The sequence below is a fragment of the Aegilops tauschii genome, chromosome 3 (genome assembly GCF_002575655.3).
Source record: "Aegilops tauschii subsp. strangulata cultivar AL8/78 chromosome 3, Aet v6.0, whole genome shotgun sequence".
Taxonomy (NCBI): domain Eukaryota; kingdom Viridiplantae; phylum Streptophyta; class Magnoliopsida; order Poales; family Poaceae; genus Aegilops; species Aegilops tauschii.
Window position 1 is genome coordinate 567587743 of NC_053037.3, and position 20719 is coordinate 567608461.

The 20719-nt window shown below is 46.1% G+C and overlaps 3 protein-coding genes across 3 annotated transcripts; 2 read left to right on the plus strand and 1 right to left on the minus strand.

Moving 5' to 3' along the window:
* Positions 1–6419: 6419 nt before the first annotated feature.
* Positions 6420–10476, plus strand: LOC120976986 (uncharacterized). Its single transcript, XM_040404710.3, has 2 exons — positions 6420–8647; positions 10138–10476. The coding sequence occupies exons 1-2, from the start codon at positions 7812–7814 to the stop codon at positions 10148–10150; spliced, it is 849 nt and encodes a 282-aa protein (XP_040260644.1). The 5' UTR covers positions 6420–7811; the 3' UTR covers positions 10151–10476.
* Positions 10477–11438: 962 nt separating this feature from the next.
* LOC109782016 (uncharacterized) lies at positions 11439–17114 on the plus strand. The gene is made up of 3 exons (XM_045234339.1): positions 11439–11560; positions 14163–15398; positions 16670–17114. The coding sequence occupies exons 1-3, from the start codon at positions 11439–11441 to the stop codon at positions 16680–16682; spliced, it is 1371 nt and encodes a 456-aa protein (XP_045090274.1). The 3' UTR covers positions 16683–17114.
* Positions 17115–17234: 120 nt separating this feature from the next.
* LOC109782005 (uncharacterized) lies at positions 17235–20444 on the minus strand. The gene is made up of 3 exons (XM_020340593.4): positions 19885–20444; positions 18324–18729; positions 17235–18217 (listed from the first exon to the last, which is right to left on the minus strand). The coding sequence occupies exons 1-3, from the start codon at positions 20147–20149 to the stop codon at positions 17359–17361; spliced, it is 1530 nt and encodes a 509-aa protein (XP_020196182.1). The 5' UTR covers positions 20150–20444; the 3' UTR covers positions 17235–17358.
* Positions 20445–20719: the final 275 nt, after the last annotated feature.

Below are 20719 nucleotides of genomic sequence, written 5' to 3' on the forward strand. Positions count from 1 at the left end.
GATCAATAGCTCGCGTATAGCTTCCCCGTTTTATTTATGATATGTTCCTAGAGAAAACTAAGTTGAAAGATGATAGTAGCAATGATGCAGACTTGGTACATGATATGAGGATTATCCTCATTGCTGCACAGAAGAATTATGTCCTTGATGCACCGCTAGGTGATGGACCTATTGCAGGAGCAGATGCAGACGTTATGAACATTTGGCAAAGCTCGGTATGATGACTACTTGATAGTTTAGTGCACCATACTTTGCGGCTTAGAACCGGGACTTAAAAAATGTTTTGAAATGTCATGGAGCATATGAGATGTTCCAAGAGCTGAAATTGGTATTTCAGACTCATGCCCAAGTCGAGAGGTATGAGACCTCTGACAAGTACTTTGCCTACAAGATGGAGGAGAATAGCTCAACCAGTAAGCATGTGCTCAGAATGTCTGAGTACTACAATTGCTTGAATCAAGTGGGAGTTAGTCTTCCAGATAAGATAGTGATTGACAGAGTTCTCTAGTCACTATCACCAAGTTACTGGAACTTTGTGATGAACTATAATATGCAAGGGATGACGAAACGACTCCCCAAGCTCTTCGCGATGCTGAAATCGGCGAAGGTAGAAATCAAGAAAAACATCAAGTGTTGATGGTTGACAAGACCACTAGTTTCAAGTAAAAGGGCAAGGGAAAGAAAGGGAACTTCAAGAAGATTGGCAAGCAAGTTGCCACTCCCATGAAGAAGCCCAAAGCTAGACCCAAGCCTGAAACTGAGTGCTTCTACTGCAAAGCAAATGGTCACTGGAAGTGGAACTACCCTAGATACTTGGCGGATAATAAGGATGGCAAAGTGAACAAATGTATATTTGATATACATGTTATTGATATGTACTTTACTAGTGTTTATAGCAACCCCTCGGTATTTGATACTGGTTCAGTTACTAAAGAGTAGTAACTCAAAATGGGAGTTGCAAAATGAACATAAACTAGTTGAGGGCGAAGTGACGATGTGTGTTGGAAGTGGTTCCAAGATTGATATGATCATCATCGCACACTCCCTATACTTTCGGGATTAGTGTTGAACCTAAATAAATGTTATTTGGTGTTTGCGTTAAGCATGAATATGATTTGATCACGTTTATTGCGATACGGTTATTCATTTAAGTTAGAGAATAATTGTTGTTCTGCTTACATGAATAAAACCTTCTATGGTCATACATCCAATGTAAATGGTTTACTGAATCTTGGTCGTAATAATACACATATTCATAATAGTGATGCCAAAAGATGCAAAGTTGATAATGATAGTGCAACATATTTGTGGCACTGCCGTTTAGGTCATATTGGTGTAAAGTGCATGAAGAAACTCCAAGCTGATGGGCTTTTGGAATCACTTGATTATGAATCACTTGATGCTTGCGAACCATGCCTCATGGGCAAGATGACTAAGACTCCGTTCTCCGGAACAATGGAGCAAGCAATAGACTTGTTGGAAATAATACATACTGATGTATGCGGTCCGATGAGTGTTGAGGCTCGCGGCGGGTATCGTTATTTTCTTACCTTCACAGATGATTTGAGCAGATATGGGTATATCTACTTGATGAAACATAAGTCTGAAACATTTGAAAAGTTCAAAGAATTTCAGAGTGAAGTGGAAAATCATCGTAACAAGAAAATAAAGCTTCTACGATCTGATCGCGGAGACGAATATTTGAGTTACGAGTTTGGTCTTCATTTGAAACAATGTGGAATAGTTTCGCAAACTCACGCCACCTGGAACACCACAGCATAATGTTGTGTCCTAACATCGTAACCGTACTTTATTAGATATAGTGCGATCTATGATGTCTCTTACCGATTTACCACTATCGTTTTGGGGTTATGCATTAGAGACAGCTACATTCACGTTAAATAGGGCACCATCTAAATCCGTTGAGACGACACCAAATGAACTGTGGTTTGGCAAGAAACCTAAGCTGTCGTTTCTTAAAGTTTGGGGCTACGATGCTTATGTGAAATAGCTTCAACCTGATAAGCTCGAACCCAAATCAGAGAAATGTGTCTTCATAGGATACCCAAAGGAGACTGTTGGGTACACCTTCTATCACAGATCCGGAGGCAAGATATTCATTGCTAAGAATGGATCCTTTCTAGAAAAGGAGTTTCTCTCGAAAGAAGTGAGTGGGAGGAAAGTAGAACTTGATGAGGAAATTGTACCTGCTCCCGAATTGGAAAGTAGTTCTTCACAGAAATCAGTTCCTGTGAGTCCTACACCAATTAGTGAGGAAGCTAATGATGATGATCATGAAACTTCTGATCAAGTTACTACCGAATCTCGTAGGTCAAACAGAATATGTTCCGCACCAGAGTGGTACGGTAATCCTATTCTGGGAATCATGTTACTAGACCATGACGAACCTACGAACTATGAGGAAGCGATGATGGGCCCAGTTTCCGCGAAATGGTTTGAGGCCATGAAATCTGAGACGGGATCCATGTATGAGAACAAAGTATGGACTTTGATTGACTTGCCCAATGATCGGTGAGCCATTGAGAATAAATGGATCTTCAAGAGGAAGACGGACGCTGATAGTAGTGTTACTATCTACAAAGCTCGAATTGTCGCAAAAGGTTTTCGACAAGTTCAAGGTGTTGACTATGATGAGATTTTCTCACTCGTATCGATTCTTAGAGTCTGTCCGAATCATGTTAGCAATTGCCGCATTTTATGAAATTTGGCAAATGGATGTCAAAACTGCATTCCTTAATGGATATCTCAAAGAAGAGTTGTATATGATGCAACCAGAAGGTTTTGTCGATCCTAAAGGTGCTAACAAAAGTGTGCAAGCTCTAGCGATCAATTTATGGACTGGTGCAAGCCTCTCGGGGTTGGAATATACGCTTTGATAGTGTGATCAAAGCATATGGTTTTATACAGACTTGTGGTGAAGCCTGTATTTACAAGAAAGTGAGTGGGAGCACTATAGCCTTTCTGATAAGTATATGTTAATGACATATTGTCGATCGGAAATGAGGTAGAATTTTCTGGAAAGCATAAAGGAGTGTTTGAAAAGAGTTTTTCAAAGAAAGATCTCGGTGAAGCTGCTTACATAATTGAGCATCAAGATCTATAGAGATAGATCAAGACGCTTGATAAGTTTTTCCAATGAGTACATACCTTGACAAGTTTTTGAAGTAGTTCAAAATGGAACAGTCAAAGAAAAAGTTCTTACCTGTGTTACAAGGTGCGAAGTTGAGTAAGACTCAAAGCTCGACCACGGCAGAAGATAGAGAGAGAATGAAAGTCATTCCCTATGCATCAGCCATAGGTTCTATAAAGTATGCCATGCTGTGTACCAGACCTATTGTATAGCCTGCCCTAAGTTTGGCAAGGGAGTACAATTTTGATGTAGGAGTAGATCACTGGACAGCGGTCAAAAATATCCTTAGAGGACTAAGGAAATATTTCTCGGTTATGGAGGTGATAAAGAGTTCGTCGTAAAGAGTTACGTCGATGCAAGCTTTGACACCGACCTGGATGCCTCTAAGTCACAATCCGGATACATATTGAAAGTGGGAGCAATTAGCTAAAGTAGCTCCGTGCAGAGCATTGTAGACATAGAAATTTGCAAAATACATACGGATCTGAATTTGGCAGACCCGTTGACTAAACTTCTCTCACAAGCAAAACATGGTCACACCATAGTACTCTTTGGGTGTTAATCACATGGCGATGTGAACTAGATTACTGACTCTAGTAAACCCTTTGAGTGTTGATCACATGGCGATGAGAACTATGGGTGTTAATCACATGGTGATGTGAACTATTGGTGTTAAATCACATGGCGATGTGAACTCGATTATTGACTCTAGTGCAAGTGGGAGACTGAAGGAAATATGCCCTAGAGGCAATAATAAAGTTATTATTTATTTCCTTATTTCATGATAAATGTTTATTATTCATGCTAGAATTGTATTAACTGGAAACTTGATACATGTGTGAATACATAGACAAAACAGAGTGTCCCTAATATGCCTCTACTTGACTAGCTCGTTAATCAAAGATGGTTAAGTTTCCTAGCCATAGACATGTGTTGTCATTTGATGAACGGGATCACATCATTAGAGAATGATGTGATGGACATGACCCATCCGTTAGCTTAGCATAATAATCGTTTAGTTTTATTGCTATTGCTTTCTTCATGACTTATACATGTTCTTCTGACTATGAGATTATGCAACTCCCGAATACCGGAGGAACACCTTGTGTGCTATCAAACGTCACAACATAACTGGGTGATTATAAAGATGCTCTACAGGTGTCTCCGAAGGTGTTTGTTGAGTTGGCATAGATCGAGATTAGGATTTGTCACTCCGTGTATCGGATAGGTATCTCTGGGCCATCTCAGTAATGCACATCACATATAACCCTTGCAAGCATTGTGACTAATGAGTTAGTTGCGGGATGATGCATTATGGAACGAGTAAAGAGACTTGCCAGTAACGAGATTGAACTTGGTATGAGGATACCGACGATCGAATCTCGGGCAAGTAACATACCGATGACAAAGGGAACAACGTATGTTGTTATGCGGTTTGACCGATAAAGATCTTCATAGAATATGTGGGAGCCAATATGAGCATCCAGGTTCCGCTATTGGTTATTGACCAGAGATGTGTCTCGGTCATGTCTACATAGTTCTCGAACCCGTAGGGTCCTCACGCTTAACGTTCAATGACGATTTGTATTATGAGTTATGTGATTTGATGTACCGAAGGTTGTTTGGAGTCCCGGATGAGATCACAGACATGACGAGGAATCTCGAAATGATCGAGAGGTAAAGATCGATATATTGGAAGGCTATATTCGGACATCGGAAAGGTTCCGAGTGATTCGGGTATTTTTCGGAGTACCGAGAGTTACGGGAATTCGCCGGGGGAAGTAGTGGGCCTTAATGGGCCATACGGGAAAGGAGATAAGGGCCTCAAGGGGTGGCCGCACGCCCCCCATGGCAAGTCCGAATTGGACTAGGGAGGGGGCGGTGCCCCCCCCTCTCTTTCCTTCTCCCTCTCCTACTCCTTCCCTCTCTCCCCTCTTGGAAAAGGAAGGGGACTCCAACTAGGATTGGGAATCCTAGTTGGATTCCCCCTATATGCGCGCCCCTCCTAGGCCGGCCTCCTCCTCCTCCTTCCTTTATATACGTGGCCAGGGGGCACCCCAAAGCACAACAGACAATCTCTTAGCCGTGTGCGGTGCCCCCTCCACAGTTACACACCTCGGTCATATCGTCGTAGTGCTTAGGCGAAGCCCCGTGCCGGTAACTTCATCATCACCATCGCCACGCCGTCGTGCTGATGGAACTCTCCCTCGGCCTCAACTGGATCAAGAGTACGAGGGACGTCATCGAGCTGAACGTGTGTTGAACACGGAGGTACCGTACGTTCGGTGCTAGGATCGGTCGGATCGTGAAGACGTACGACTACATCAACCGCGTTGATATAACACTTCCGCTTTCGGTCTACGAGGGTACGTGGACACACTCTCCCGCTCGTTGCTATGCATCACCTAGATAGATCTTGCATGATCGTAGGAAAATTTTGAAATTACTGCGTTCCCGAACAGCCCCACCGCCAAAGATCGGCCCCACTAGTTGTACTCTCCACGGTGCTCTATTCCAGCCAAAGAATGAGTCATTGACTCGTTGATGTCCCGGCCTGACCTACACTAACACCGAGACTAGTGGCAACGATCCTCGAGAGGTGCGCATGGCCCTTGAGCCAACGGATGGCGAGGATCCCACGGGGTGTGGCGGCGGTCCCGGGTAGAGTTGAGGAAGGAGAGGGGATCATGTCCATGAGATGGCTGGCGCAGTAAACTGTCATCGAGGATGAGCGGAGAATGGTTAGCGGCGACAACAAAGGCGACCGGTGGCGGATGTCGACACATACGACCCGACAAGGACCTAGGGATGCAATTCCCGAGTGGGATAGCTCTAGGGTTTGGATGGGGTTTCACCGGACATAACGAATTTCATAGAATGGGCACGACTATTATCGCTGGAGTTTAAACAATGGCAAGTTGAAAAATTTCTAAGTTGTAGTATAATGATTGCTCACATCCAAAACAAAAACACTTGTATGCAATATTACTGAAAGCCAAAACGTTGGTAGATTTCTTATGTTGCATCACTCAAATATATTGTTCCAAATTAGATTTCCTTCTTTCCAGCAAAAAAAAATTCCTTCTGAACTCACTGATCCGGGGCTAGTGTCTCCGAAGGATGTCGCCTGAGAAACATTAAACCCATTAAGCGTCGCGTGAAGGGCGGCCAACTAGCTATGCCCTATGACGCAAGTTGGTTGGCCGTGGTGAGAAATCTTTTGAATTTTTTTAGATGAAGGTGAGGATTATTTTCTAAATGTTTTTTTTTTTAGATGGAGGTGAGGACCTCTGGTATTTTTTAAATGGAGGGTTATGTAAAATGGCGCTCGCTGGTAGGTTGCGGTGGTAATTTTTTTTCTTTTTTTTAGATGAAGGTGAGGTTTTTTTCTGAGATGTTTTTATAGAGAACTCTCTATATATTTTTTTTAATAAAAACATGAGCACAACTTCCTCTCAAACGGCGCTACAGGATGACGTCTCAACCACTAGTCACAAACAATCGGCGTCAAATCTGCAATGCACCAAAATTAGAAAAATGAAAGTACAAAGATAGCAGGTAGAGATCCAACACACAGATACACATTACACTTGTCGAAAATACTTGATCTTTCTCATTGTGTACTTTTTACCATTGGCAAGGAGCAACCGTCAGCCAAACATACCTGCCCGATTAATGTAAACATGAACAATTAATCTAAGCTTGCCGCTGAATGATGGTTGCTAGCCATCATTCAATAAAGCCTAGCTGCTTTTTGCTCAAAAAAAAATTACCTTCCGTTTTCTAATACTTAATCTTTATTGAACATTGATAATGTTTACAGGAATGGAGTTCACGTCATGAGGCACTCCCAACGACAAATGTGCACCAGGAGAAAGGGAAAAAAGCAAATCTAGCTAATCGATGGCTTCAAAGTTTGAAGCTCTAGGCTCAAAATTAAACCCAGCGTGACTAAAAGCTTTACTGTACTCGTTGATCTCTCTAACAACGGCACCATAATTTCCTCCTGCACCTTTTTTTTAGAACAATTGCCTCCTGCACCTTGGTTGATATGATTGACCATTTTTTTTAGGGATGATTGACCATTTATTGATGTTACGGGCTTGATAGGCCCTATTTTTGTTAATTCGGGCTGGACCTGGATGGGCCTTGGTTGCCAGTCCATGGCCAGGAAGGGGAGGCATCAGCTCTGCTTCACTGCACCATCGGCTCTGCTTCACTCCATCGGCTTTGGTTGCCAGTCTTTGATAGCTCGATCCCCTTTCTTACCGAAACCCTAAACGGAAGGACGGCGAGGCGCTGCCGCCGCCGGACAGGATGGAAGGCGAGGCGCGGCGGCCGCCGGCGTGCGTATCCAAGGTGCTCGACGACGACAACCTCCTGACGGAGATCATCGTCCGCGTCGGCTTCCCCACCAGCCTCGTCCGCGCCGCCTGCGTCTGCAGGCGCTGGCTCAGCCACGCCTCCGACCGCGCATTCCTCCGCCGTTTCCGCGAGCTGCACCCGCCCACACTCCTCGGCTTCTACATCGTAGAGTGGGGGGTATCCGGCCGCCGCACGCTTCTTCCCAATACTGCCTCAGCCCCCAGAGCTCGCTGCCGTCGTCCGCCGCGCAAACTTCAGCGAGGGGCTACCCTTCTCCAGAAAAGAAGGGGATACCATGGTGGGCTGCTCGAACGGCAGTGTCTTCACCCGCCGCCTAAACTTCACCAGCTGCGGAAACTTCGACCTGGACACCTACGAGCTCGTATTTGCAGTGCACAGCCCGCTGTGCTATGAGGGAGGTATGGCCTTCCTCCCAGGATTACATCTCAGAATGCCCTCTTTGTACAGTTGGGCACAACTCTTCTCCAAAGAAGAAGGGGACGGGTCGTCCTACTTTTACGTCATGGTGGAGGCCCTGGATACCATGGAACCTACGTTAAATGTGTATATGTTACAAAATGGTGGTAATGCCTGGCACAAACATCTCACCTTGGTGTCGGACCTCCTCTGGCGTCCATCTAGTCACAAAGGCGTGCTCATTGACAACAAAATCTATGTCGCGACCTACAATGCAATTGTTGTCCTGGATTTGACGTCCTCAATCTTATCGACAATTCAGCTCCCACACGGGGTGGGTTTTGGCCTAGGCGCCACCGTGTTGTCACGGGCCGATGATGGTTCTGTTTTATATCTCATCCATATCAAGGAGCTTCAACTTCACATCTGGCTCCACAATGGGGACAACTGGCTGCTGGTGGACACCATTTGCTTGAGTGAAATGTGTGCTAATTTTCCTGAGGATGAGCTTACTACTTGTATCCGGATAAACCATGTGGGGGACTATAATGAGTATGTATTCTTGGAGATGGATCAATATGCACTCTACTTGGATGTCAAGTGCAGGACGCTGCGTAAAGTGTGCGAGATGATAGCAGATGAGTATCATTTGGGTGATATCTATCCTTTTATGATGAGCTGGCCTCCCATTTTCCCTACTCTCAGTCCTGCAAGGTTTGCCTTTTTCCCTTTTAGTGATCTGTATAGTCTACTAGTAGAGTTTACATAGTTTTGCAATGTGCATCATGCATCTCATTGTTTAGTATAGCTGTGTACTTGTGTTACCTATGTGATTGATTCTTTAGATCAAACAATACTAGTCAGCCACATTATAGTATTCTTGTCGTAGGGTAATTTAAATCACTTCTGTATTGTTTCCTTAGGCCTTTTTAGCAATACTAGTTACGCGACATTAGTGAATGCTTGATTAAGATGACTTGAAATCACCTCTGTATTGATTTACTAGGACATTTAACAATGCTAGAGGCGGCATTAGTGAATGATTGATGTAAGATGATTTGTAATCGCTTGTATACCGAGGAATATTGCAAGGTGTCTACTTGTGGTCATAGTAGGTACCCTTGCGTGTGGTTGTCGGTGTGTAATGGGTTCGTTGCAAATGATGTTGTGGATAGGTAAGAGAAAAAGAAAAGTACGAGTTATGGATGGATGCAGGTTTGTTTCTTAGTCGCTATAAGATTACAGAAATCTTCCTTTAGATATGCTACCATGGTGGACCTCTAATGGACTTTTATGTACCTGATGCTACTCGGATGGCTAAATACATCTGAATCCAACTATCACCCATATATTGTCACTCTTAATAGGTTTCAGCGAAGCTAGTAATATTTCAATGGGCTCAGTATTAGTTGCAAAACTACACATGATATGTGATGGTTGTTGTCGTTTGCTAGATGTATACTGGAGTATCAGACTATGGCAGACTACTATGGAATAATTGATTCTGTTGAAGCTTGTGCTGCCACCAGTAGCCATGCTTCCTGAACTTGGTCTTCCCTTTACTGAACTATCAGTGCAGAATTGCAAATTGGACCTACGAAAGTATAAAACATCATGTATAAGAGGATTTGGAGCTGAAAGATGCCTAGCCTTGTTAAATTGTTATCATGTTGACCACCTATGTTTTCTTGCACAGAAATAGTCAGGAACCCATCAAGCCTGGAATTTTAGCTTCATATTTCTTAAATATAATCATGGTGTAATTTTCTACAACCTACTTCTCAACTGTGAACCACAAACTATGTATGGGATTGCTAATACTTGTTTCTTTTTCGAATGTTGCCTAGTGGATTGTATCTTCTTTTTCTCAGACACAAGTGGTAGATTTTACGCCGGTTCTCTCTAGATTCTTCATTAATTGTGATTCAGATACATCGCAGTGAAAATTTCCTTTTATATGACATTCTAGTCCAAGGCATTTAAACCGTGCTGCTGTAACTTTTGGAAATAAAAACTAAATTGCTTGACCAAATTCACCGCTTTAATTTTCTAAGCGCACTAAACATTTTACTATCGTCGGACTAGCCACTCATCTTGTTGGCCCATCTTATAATTTTGATGCTTGAAGTTAAAGTGGCAAACCGAATACATCCTGATGCCTAATTTCCTCTATCTGGTTCCTTGCTCTGTTTTCTCCGAAACAGGGATGCCACTTGAAGAACGAGGATATGAGGAAAGCTTTTGGATGAGTTGTGGAAAGGGTGCCACCAACCAAGAGCACAGAGCTGCATTTCTGCGGTAGCAGTTCTAACCGTGTTCATTTTAACTAGCAGTGGATTGATTAGGATGGTATGTAACTTGAGCAGCTACTCTTGTCATGTGGCATCAGTTGGTTAGTAACTTAGTATGCATCAGTAGTGTTAGTGTGTAACTCTCTCGCCTGGTTTGTTTGTGTTGTTGTCCACTCCAGCTCGCTACTTGTGAAAACTGTCTTATTTTGTATGTTGAGTAGCTATATTATCTGATCTAGTACTTCTGTTGCAGTCTTGCGTGCTTCCACTGCTTGCATTTGGACAAGCGCCTTATTGCTCGCCATTGCAGAATCGGTTTCAGTTAGAGATGTGTAGCTAGCTCTGATGTAACAGTGAAAGAAAGTTCCGTTGAAGCCACTAATCTACATGGCACATGTGCTGGTTCACTAAGGCTTGTACAATGGGAGATGCTTAGAGAGATGCTTAGAAAAATAAACCGGGTTTTCTGAAGCACCGGTGCCTATTTCTACAGGAGAGACGCTTAGTTAAGCGTCTATTCTGTACAAATAAGTACTGGTGCTTAAGGAAAGCCTGGTTTATTTCTCTAAGCACCTTCCCTAAGCACCTCCCATTGTACAAGGCCTAAGAAATAACTACTTTGTTGTACTTGTAGAGGGATGAACCCACAGCACTAGCCAGTAGGGTCAAGGTGAATTCATTAGGTAAGTGTGGCAATTTTGCAGAAGTCTCGAAACACAAATCATAGAGACGTGACCTATAATCTGACCAGAAGATCTAGGCCCACGGGCCCATGTGATCCGTGAACAGGCTGACACTATTCACACGACCAAAAAGTTGTTCTTTGGTGCCCGATGCCCATATAGTCCATGTCGGTGGCTCGCCGGTGCTCATCCACGCAGCTGACCGCCGACGGTCCTTGCTGTTGTGCCGACATTGTTGTAGAGCTGGTCGAGCATCAGCCCACTATCGTCGAACCTAACTAGCTGAGGCACGTCCAGCGACATCCCGTTGTACGGGCCATACGATCTCATCGGTCTGAATGGCCGGCGGATGGGAAATCGGTCTAGCCCAACCATCATGGATGCAAGGCCCGCAAGACGCACCCATTGATGATATAGAACATGAGAAGCGTTGTACTCAACGATCGACATTGATGCTATGGACGATGCATGATAAGAGACTGAAGTATGAAGTGGTGAAGAAGGTGGCGGCCCATCCATGAAAAGATAGAGATGGTTCGGAAGCTCGTGGACCCTAAGAACTACGAAGAAGACAAAGGGGTTGGCTTATTAGTGGCTGGCAGCGAGTTCACTATCGATTTTAAGAGCTCTCGCGACTTTGGCAACATAGATGAGTAAAGACCTCCACATATTGGGCTATGGTATCAAAGGAACAATCATCTTTGACGAAGTCACAGAAACCCATGAAGATTAAGGCAGGGTTGAACACATAACACTGATCCACATCTTTTTAGTATTTTAATAGTGAATTTGACCATCCGGGCCTACATACAAGGGTGACATGGCATACCTAGGTGGACAATATACTTAGGTGGAAAAGGGTCCCACCTATCAGCCACACATATTCTTTCCATCTCTTCTTCCTCCTCATCTCCTTTTCTCCACGGTGCTCTATGCCAGCCAAAGAACGAGTCATCAGCTGCTTGATGTCCCAGTCCGACCTACACTAGCTAGTACCGACACCGGTGCCCACTATCCTCCAGAGCTGTGCATGGCCCTTGAGCCAACGGATGACGAGGGTCCCACGGGGTGCAGTGGTGCACCCGGACAGAGTTGAGGAAGGTGAGGGGATCGTGTAAAATTGATGGCTTATGATATCCATGAGTTGACTGGCGCAATAAACTGTCATCGAGGATAACTTGAGCACGGTTAGCAACGACAAACAAAGGCAACCGGTGGCGGAAGTCGACACATACGACTCGACAAGGACCTAGGGATGCAATTGTTGAGTGGGGTAGCTCCAGGGTATCTAGGGGATGTTCTGGGACGAGGAAATTGAGTGGGGTTTCATCGGACATGACGGATTACACAGAATGGGCACAACGACCATCATCGCTGGAGTTTAAACAATGGCAAGTTGAAAAAGTTTGAAGTTGTAGTTTAATGATTGCTCACCTCCAAAACAAAACGCATGTATGCAATGTTACTGAAAGCTTTGCATTAGTGGATTTATTACATTGTATCAATCAAATGTAGTGTTCCAAATTAGATTTCCTTCTTTCCGGCAAAAAGCAAAAGATTTCCTTCCGGACTCAACGATTCGGGGCTAGTGTCTCCGAAGGATGTCACGAGAGAAACATGACAAACTATCGGCAGAAAATCTGCAGTGCACCAAAATTAGGAAAATGAAGTAAAAGATAGCAGGTAGAGATCCACACACAGATACACATTACACTTGTTGAAAAAACTTGATCTTTCTCTTTGTGTTCTTTTACCACTACTAGCAAGTATCAACCGTCAAGCAAACATACCTGCCCGTTTAATGTAAACATGAACAGTTGATTCAAGCGTTTAATGTAAACATGAACAGTTGATCCAAGCTTGCCGCTGAATGATGGTTGCCAGCCATCATTTTGGTCATAAAATCATCGTAAAAATAAGAATTATAGAAAACAGAAGGTAAATGAATTGTAGTTTTTTTAGAGGTGTAGATTTTTTTATGTGCTATAAAACAAGCCTGATTGGTATTACGGGCTTGATAAGCCCTACTTTTCGAATTCAGGCTGGACCTGGATGGGCCTTGGTATTACGGGCATCAACTTTTCACTCCATCTCCATCGACCTGCCTCGATCCCCTTTCAATTCGAAATCACTAATTAAGGAGTACTCGTTGCAAAGTACACTCCATCTTCCCAGGTCACGACAAGTGGCACACATGTAGCGTGCCACTTGTCGCAACCTGGGAGTTTTCCCTTTTTCGTAGATTCGTTTATTCAAAACGTTTTATCTCTTAAACCGTGCGTCCAAATCTCAAACCGTTTTCACCATTGGATTCTTCGCGTCGAGATCTTCAAAACTAGATCCCATGTTGATAGGTTTTGACGAACTTTTTTTTCATGAAAAAATTTGGATGAAAAAACCGGACGAGAAAACCAAACAGGGAGCACGGTTTTTTCCCTTTCCGAAAGAGGCACGCCCGTGCCTCTCGCGAAATCACAACCGTGCCTCTCGTGGAAGCAAAACCGTGACTCTCGTGGAAAAAAAAATAGAAAACGCGTTTTTTTCCCTTTCCGAAAGAGGCACGGCCGTGACTCTCGCGAAAGCACAACCGTGCCTCTGGCAAAAGCAAAACCGTGACTCACGCGAAAAAAACACGTATTTTTCTTTCCTTTCCGAGAGGCACGGCCGTGACTCTCGCAAAAGCACAACCGTGCCTCTCGCGGAAGCAAAACCGTGACTCTCGCGAAAGAAAAAAAACAGAAAACGCGTTTTGTTTTTCCCTTTCCGAGAGGCACGGCCGTGACTCTCACGAAAGCACAACCGTGCCTCTCGCGGAAGTAAAACCGTGACTCTCGCGAAAGAAAAAAAAACAGAAAACGCGTTTTTTTTCGTTTTCGAAAGGCACGGCCGTGACTCTCGCTAAAGCACAACCGTGCCTCTCGCGAAAAAAAGTGACTTTTCACGAAAGAAAAAAAGTAAACGCGTTTTTTCGCGCAATTTTTTTTCTCAATTTGTTTTTTGTCAAAACGCTAAGGAAGACCGGGGAATATCCAAAACGTCGAAAAAACCCGAGAAAAAACCGTTTAAAAAGCCGAAAACGCGTGCGGAAAAATAAAAAAAAAAATCTGAAGGGAGCGTCTAAAGCGTGACACGTGGCGAATGGCTGAGAGCGCCAAGCCAAATGGCGCTGATCGTTGCGAGGCTCCCGAAGGAGCGCTCGTTAACTAGTTGCTTCCCTTTCAATTCTTACCCAAACCCTAAACCCGTGGAGAACAGGAATGGAAGGAGAGGCGCAGCCGCCGCTGGACCTGGACGGAACGGGGGGCGACGCGCACCGCCGCTGGATCTGGACGGAACGGAGGGCGAGGCGCAGCCGCCGCCGGCGTGTGTGTCCAAGGTGCTCGACGACGACAACCTCCTGACGGAGATCATCGTCCGCGTCGGCTTCCCCACCAGCCTCGTGCGCGCCGCCGGTGTCTGCAGGCGCTGGCTCAGCCACGCCTCCGACCGCGCCTTCCTCCGCCGTTTCCGCGAGCTCCACCCGCCCACACTCCTCGGCTTCTACCTCAAAATCTACCATAAGGAGACCACACGCTTCTTCCCAATGCTGCCTCAGCCCCCGGAGCTCGCTGCCGTCATCCGCCGCGCAGACTTCCGCTTGGACACCTACGACTCAGATACCAATCAGAGGCTGATGGCGGTCTGCCGGAACGGCAGCGTCGTCACCAGCTGGCACAAGGTAAAAAGCCCCAGAGATGAAATTGCATTTACAGTGCAATACCCGCTGTGCTATGATAGAGGTATGACCATCCTCCCAGGATTAAGCCTCACAATCGAGGAATCCGGCTACTCCACCACTTGGACACGGCTCTTCTCTAAAGAAGAAGGGGATGGCTTGTCCCACTTTTTTCTCGTCGTGGAGATCATAAGCAAACCTGTTCATGTGTATACGTTGCAAAATGGTGACGGTGCCTGGCGCAAACATCTTACCTTGGCCGACTGCGATCTGCATCCAGGACTTGGTGCGAGAGCTGTGCTGTCTGACAACAAAATCTATGCGGTGAGCTCCATGAAAGACATTGTTGTCGTGGATTTGAAGGCCGCAATCTCATCGACAATTCAGGCCCCACACGGGGTGGATTTTGACCTACTGGACACCGTCATGTTGCCGCGGGCTGATGATGGTTCTGGTGTGTATCTCATCCATATCAAGGAGCTTCAACTTCACATCTGGCTTCACAATGGGGACAACTGGTTGCTGGTGGACACCATTTGCTTGACTGAAATCTGTGCTGATTTGCTTGAGGATGATTCTACTGCTGATTTCACGATTGTCCATGTGGGGGACTATAATGAGTTTGTGTTCTTGGAGATGGATCAATGCATACTCTACTTGGATATCAAACGCAGGACCCTGCGCAAAGTGTCAAGGGAGTATGATTTGTTTGATATCTATCCTTTTATGATGAGCTGGCCTCCCATCTTCCCTGTGCTCATGGATAGCCCTTCAAGGTTTGCCTCTTTCCTTTTTTGTGATCTGTATAGTCTCCTTGTAGAGGTTACCTAGTTTTGTAATGTGCGTTGTGCATGTCATTGTTTGCTGTAGCTGTGGGGTGGTGTTACATATGTGATTGGTTCCTTGGGCCTCTTTAACTATACTAGTTACGTCATATTAGAGAATGCTTGCCGCAAGATGATTTGAAATCATTTAACGATACTAGAGGCGACACTAGTGAATGCTTGATGTAACATGATTTGAAATCACTTGTGAATGAGGAATATTGCAAGGTGTCTACTTGTGGTCATAGTCTCTTGCGTGTGGTTGTCGGGGTGTAATGGGTTAGTTGCAAAAGATGTTGTGGATAGATAAGAGAACAAAGAGAAGCAGGAGTTATGGAGGGATGCAAATTTGTTTCTTAGCTACTAAAAGATTACAGAAGTCCCCCTTTAGATATGCTACCATGGTGGATCCGCAATTGACTTTTACACCCCTAATGCTACTCAGATGGCTACACATATCCGAATCCAACTATCACCAATATATTTTCACCCTTGATAGTTGCAAAATTGCACATGATAGTGTCAATGGTAGTTGTCGTTTGCTAGACCACTCTATGGAATACTTACTTTTGTTAAACCTTGTGCTGGCACCAGAAATCATGCTTCCTGAACTTGGTCTTAGTCTCATAGTAGCAATTTGTAGTTGTGCTGAGAAGTGACTTGCTGTATCACAGTTTACTTAACAATCAATGCAGAATTGAAAATAGGAGGTGCACAAGTATAAAACATCATGAGAAGATTAAGAGCTGAAAGATGCCTAGCCTTGTCAACGTGTCTACTTTGTTCACCACTATGTTTTCTCCCTTGCACAGAAATGGTCAGGAACCCATCATGCCTGGAATTTTAGCTTCCTATTTCTTAAATATATTCATGGTGAAATTTTCTACAATCTACATCGCAACAGTGAACCAGAAGCTATGTATGGGATTGCTAATACTTTTTTTCCCCTTCTTCTGAATGTTGCGTGGTGGATTGTATATCTCGAACACAAGTGGTTGATTTTTTGCCGGTTCTCTCTAGCTTTCCTCATTATGTGTGATTCAGATATATCAGAGTGAAAAAATCATTTTATTTTCTAAGCGCACCAAACATTTAACTATCGTCGGACTAGCCACTTGTCTTGTGAGCCCATCTGATATTTTGATGCTTAAAGTGGCAAACCGAATATATCCTGATGCCTAATTACCTTTATCTTGACCCTTGCTCTGTTTCCTCCGAAACAGCGACGCCACTTGAAGAAGGATATGAGGAAAGCTTTTGGATGAGTTGTGACAAGGGTGCCACCAACGAAGAGCACATGGCTTGCATTTCCCCAGTGTAGCCGTGTTCATTTAAAACCAGCATAGTGGATTAATCAGGATGCTATGCAACTGGAGAAGGTACTCCTTCCCTGTGGTAGAGTACCTGTGTTGTTACTGTTGTTGTCCGCTGCATTTGGGAAGTGACTTGTTCTGTATGTTGAGAGTTGCGATCTCATCTGATCTAGTCCCTCAGTATCAAAATATAAGACGTTTTTAGTACTTGTGTTGCAGTCTTATGTGGCTCCACACCTTGCAACCTGTGGCATTTGGGAGAAGTGTCTTGCTGTTCACCATTGTAGAATCGGTTTCAGTTAGAGATGCGCAGCCATCTCTGCTGTAACTGTAAATGAAAGTTCCGTTGAATCGAGGGTCTCTACTCTACAATTCTACTACATAACATGGTACATGTGCTGGTTGACTGATTCAGTAAGGCTTTGCTACCTGGCTGTACTGTACTTGCACAGGCTCAGGTAGATGGATGAACACATCGCACAAATCTCTGGTAGATTCATCAGATAGCAAAAGTACACAATTGTGATGAAGTCTCGAGTCTCGAATTAGAAAGAGACGTCGTCTCTCCCGTATAGCCTGCCTGGGCCGGAAGGCCGACCCTAGGCCCACGGGCCCGTGTGATCCGCGAACGGGCTGGCGCTACTCACGCTACCGTAGCTTGTTCTCTGGTGCTCGACGCCCATGTAGTCCACCACGTGCACGTCGTCGCCGCCGGCGGCTTGCCGGCGCCGGCGCTCATCGTCCAACGGGTTGTCCGCGCCGCTGGCCACGGGTCCGACGTTCCTCGTCGCGCCGTTGTCCCCGTCGTTGTAGAGCTGGCCAGGCATCAGCCCACCGACGCCGAACCCGACCACCCCGTCGTACGGGCCGTGGGTTCTCATCGGCCCGAACGGGCCCGCGCTACAAGGGAAGCGGTCGAGCCCGGCCATGGTGGACGCGAGGCCCGGGTGGCCAGGGGTGAAGCTCACGCCGTAGCCGCTCGACGTCGTCGCGCCCATCTGGGCCGCCTTCTGCAGCAGCGCCGTGGCGGACATGCTCGCCAGGCTGCCGTTGCCCGGGGAGTAGCAGCCGCCCATGGCGGCGGCGTCGCTCGGCCCTGCATGCAGGCCCAGCATGCTGAGCCCGCTGCTCGGGCTGAAGGCCGACGGAGCGGCGCCGAGGCTGGACAGCATGCAGCCCAGCGGGTTGTCGGCGGCGGCTGCGTCGGCGTCGTAGTCGGAGAACATCTTCAGGTGCGGGCTCTTGATGTCCGGCTCGAAGGCGGAGGCCTCGTCGGCGTCCATGTCGAGGTCGTCGGCGTGGGTGGACGGCAGCATGAGGTTGTGGTGGTGGTGAGCGTGCTGCTGGCCCTGGAGCGCCGAAGCCACCGTGGCCATGTTCATGGCCGGCTGCGCCAGCTTGCTGTTCTCCTGCGCCAGCGCGTCGCAGAAGGCCCGGTGCGTAACGAAGCTGTCCCTCCTGCACGCACGCGCGTAAAAATACAAATTCAAATTCAGTTCGATGATATATCGCCGGAGCATGCAACGGACGAGGGGCAACTTGATGGCCGGACGAACGGCCGGACCTGGAGAAGAGGGTGCCGCAGTCGCAGCGGTACTCGCGGGTGCCGCAGACCTTGGCGTGGGCCTTCCAGTCGGAGTGCACGGCGTAGCGCTTGGCGCAGCGGTCGCACTTCCACTTCTTCTCGCCGTGCTTGCGGCAGAAGTGCTTCTTGATGCCGGTGAGGTCGCCCAGCGCGCGCCGGGGGTCGTGGTGCACGCACGCCGGCTCCGGGCACACGTACGCGCGCTTCCGCGGCGCCGCCCCGCCCTCGGCGCCGCGCTGCCGCAGCTTCCACGGCAGGTTGTGGCCGCGCCGGTGCAGCTGCAGGTTCTGGTCCCGCTGGAAGCCCTTGTGGCAGATCTCGCACACGAACCGGTTCGTCGCCATCAGCGTCCGCGGCGACAGCGCGATCACCTCCGCGCTCGGGTCTGAAATTTATGCACCAATGCATACCACACTTCAAAATACTACCCCAAAATCAAAGCCGGGGATCGACTTCTACTAAGAGGTTTTCGCTAGATAATTTCGAGGCCATTATCTAATAAATTTGATCAACCATTTCTCTAGACCGTACAAGAAAATCTAGGAACAATCTAGTGGAGTATATTGTTGAAACAGACGCGTACAGTATAGTCTTGTCATTCCCGTCATGGTTTTCAGTGTCAAGAGACTTGGACGTACTGACTGACCAACAGTGGCTGCCACTATTGACTTTGACAAATCAATAATTGCAGTCACAAGAAGAAGTAAACACAAAGTTCATGCAAGGAGAAGGAATTCGGGAACTAAAACCACACGAATTTAGCGTGTAAAGATCTCAAAGAACAAAAAATTATAAGTCATACGATGGATGGGTTCAAATGCATACCACACTTCAAAATACTAGTATTACTACTACAACTGTCCCCAAAATTATACTCCCTCAGTTTCATAATATAAGAACATTTTTGACACCACACCGGCGTTAAAAACACTTATATTATGAGAAGGATGGGTTCAAATGCATATATAAGTCATATACCACACTTCAAAATACTATTACTACTACAACTGTCCCCAAAATTATAGAAACTTCTTGTTTCAATTTTTTTTTATAGAAACTTGGCATATACCGCAGCATTTCTCTTGCACTCAGTCAGGGGATCGACTTCTAGTAGGAGGTTTTCAGTATATAATTTCAGGGTCACTATCTAAGAAATCTAATTAAGCGATTTCTCTTGCTACTACTACTAAACCTACTACACTATAGCCAACTCACTAAGCATATTACAAACAAATCTACGAGCAATCTAGTGGACTACAATATATGTCTTGTCATTCCCGTCCTAGTTTTCAGTGTCAGAAGACTTGGACTGACTGATGAACAGCAACTGCCACTATTGACTTTGGCAAATCAATAATTGCAGTCATAAGATCTACCAGGAAACACAGAGTTCATGCAAAAGAGACGGAATTCAGCGACTAAAAACCTCTTTGAAAAAAGATAGCAGTTGAAACAGTCCAAATCACACATGCAATTGCTCATTAAAAATCAAATCATATGAAGGATGGATTCAGACGCCTCCATGCATGCATGTACGCACCTGGAGTCCCGGGAAGGCATCTCTTCTTCTTCTTGGTCGTTGTGGCCGGCGGGGCGGACAGCGGGTCGGAGGTGCCCGCAATCACGAGCCGGAGATCGCCGTCGTCTTCACCGATCTCCGGCGGGTTTATGGCCAGGAACGGCAGCCGGAACTCCTCCCCCAGCCCCTCCCCCGTGCTGCTCACGGAAGAGAAGCTCCCAGTGCACTCCCCCGTCCCCGTGGCACCGCCGCCCCCGCACGCCATGGGCGGCATGCAACTGCGCATGCGCCAGAGCACACTTACCGGCAAGCTCAAGAAGCGCCACAAGATCGACCACCTTCAGTGACCAGAATTCTGCTAGCTGCCTGCTCCTGGTTCCCTGTGAGGAGGTGGGTGAGTGATCAGTGCCAAACCGCTTGTGACTTGTGAAAGTTGTGAGTGACAGTGGAGAAGAGGAAGGGGGTTGGTTGGTCTTATATTTATGCCTTCTATTCCCTGTTCAACTTTTCACGCATCGCCACATTCGTCCATTTTACCTTTCAATGGCGTTCCCGTCCTTATCGATGTGTGTCAGTGATGACTTGAGTTGAGTGTACACTCCGCATGAATATGATACACGCATGTCCTTCTCATGCATTTTGTAATTCTTGGTTTCGTTATAAAATATGGGGTTAGCTCCGTTTGTTCTTTTCTAATGGCATCAAGTAAATGTTAATACTACAGAAGCCAAGTAATATAGCTGCGAATACGGCGGAAGATGGCGGCGACAGATTCTACAGCGTGTACATGCGGCGTGTGATAGAGTCTGCTGGACTGGTTGGTGCTCCCGGCTCGCCATTGGGCGGCTTGATGAGG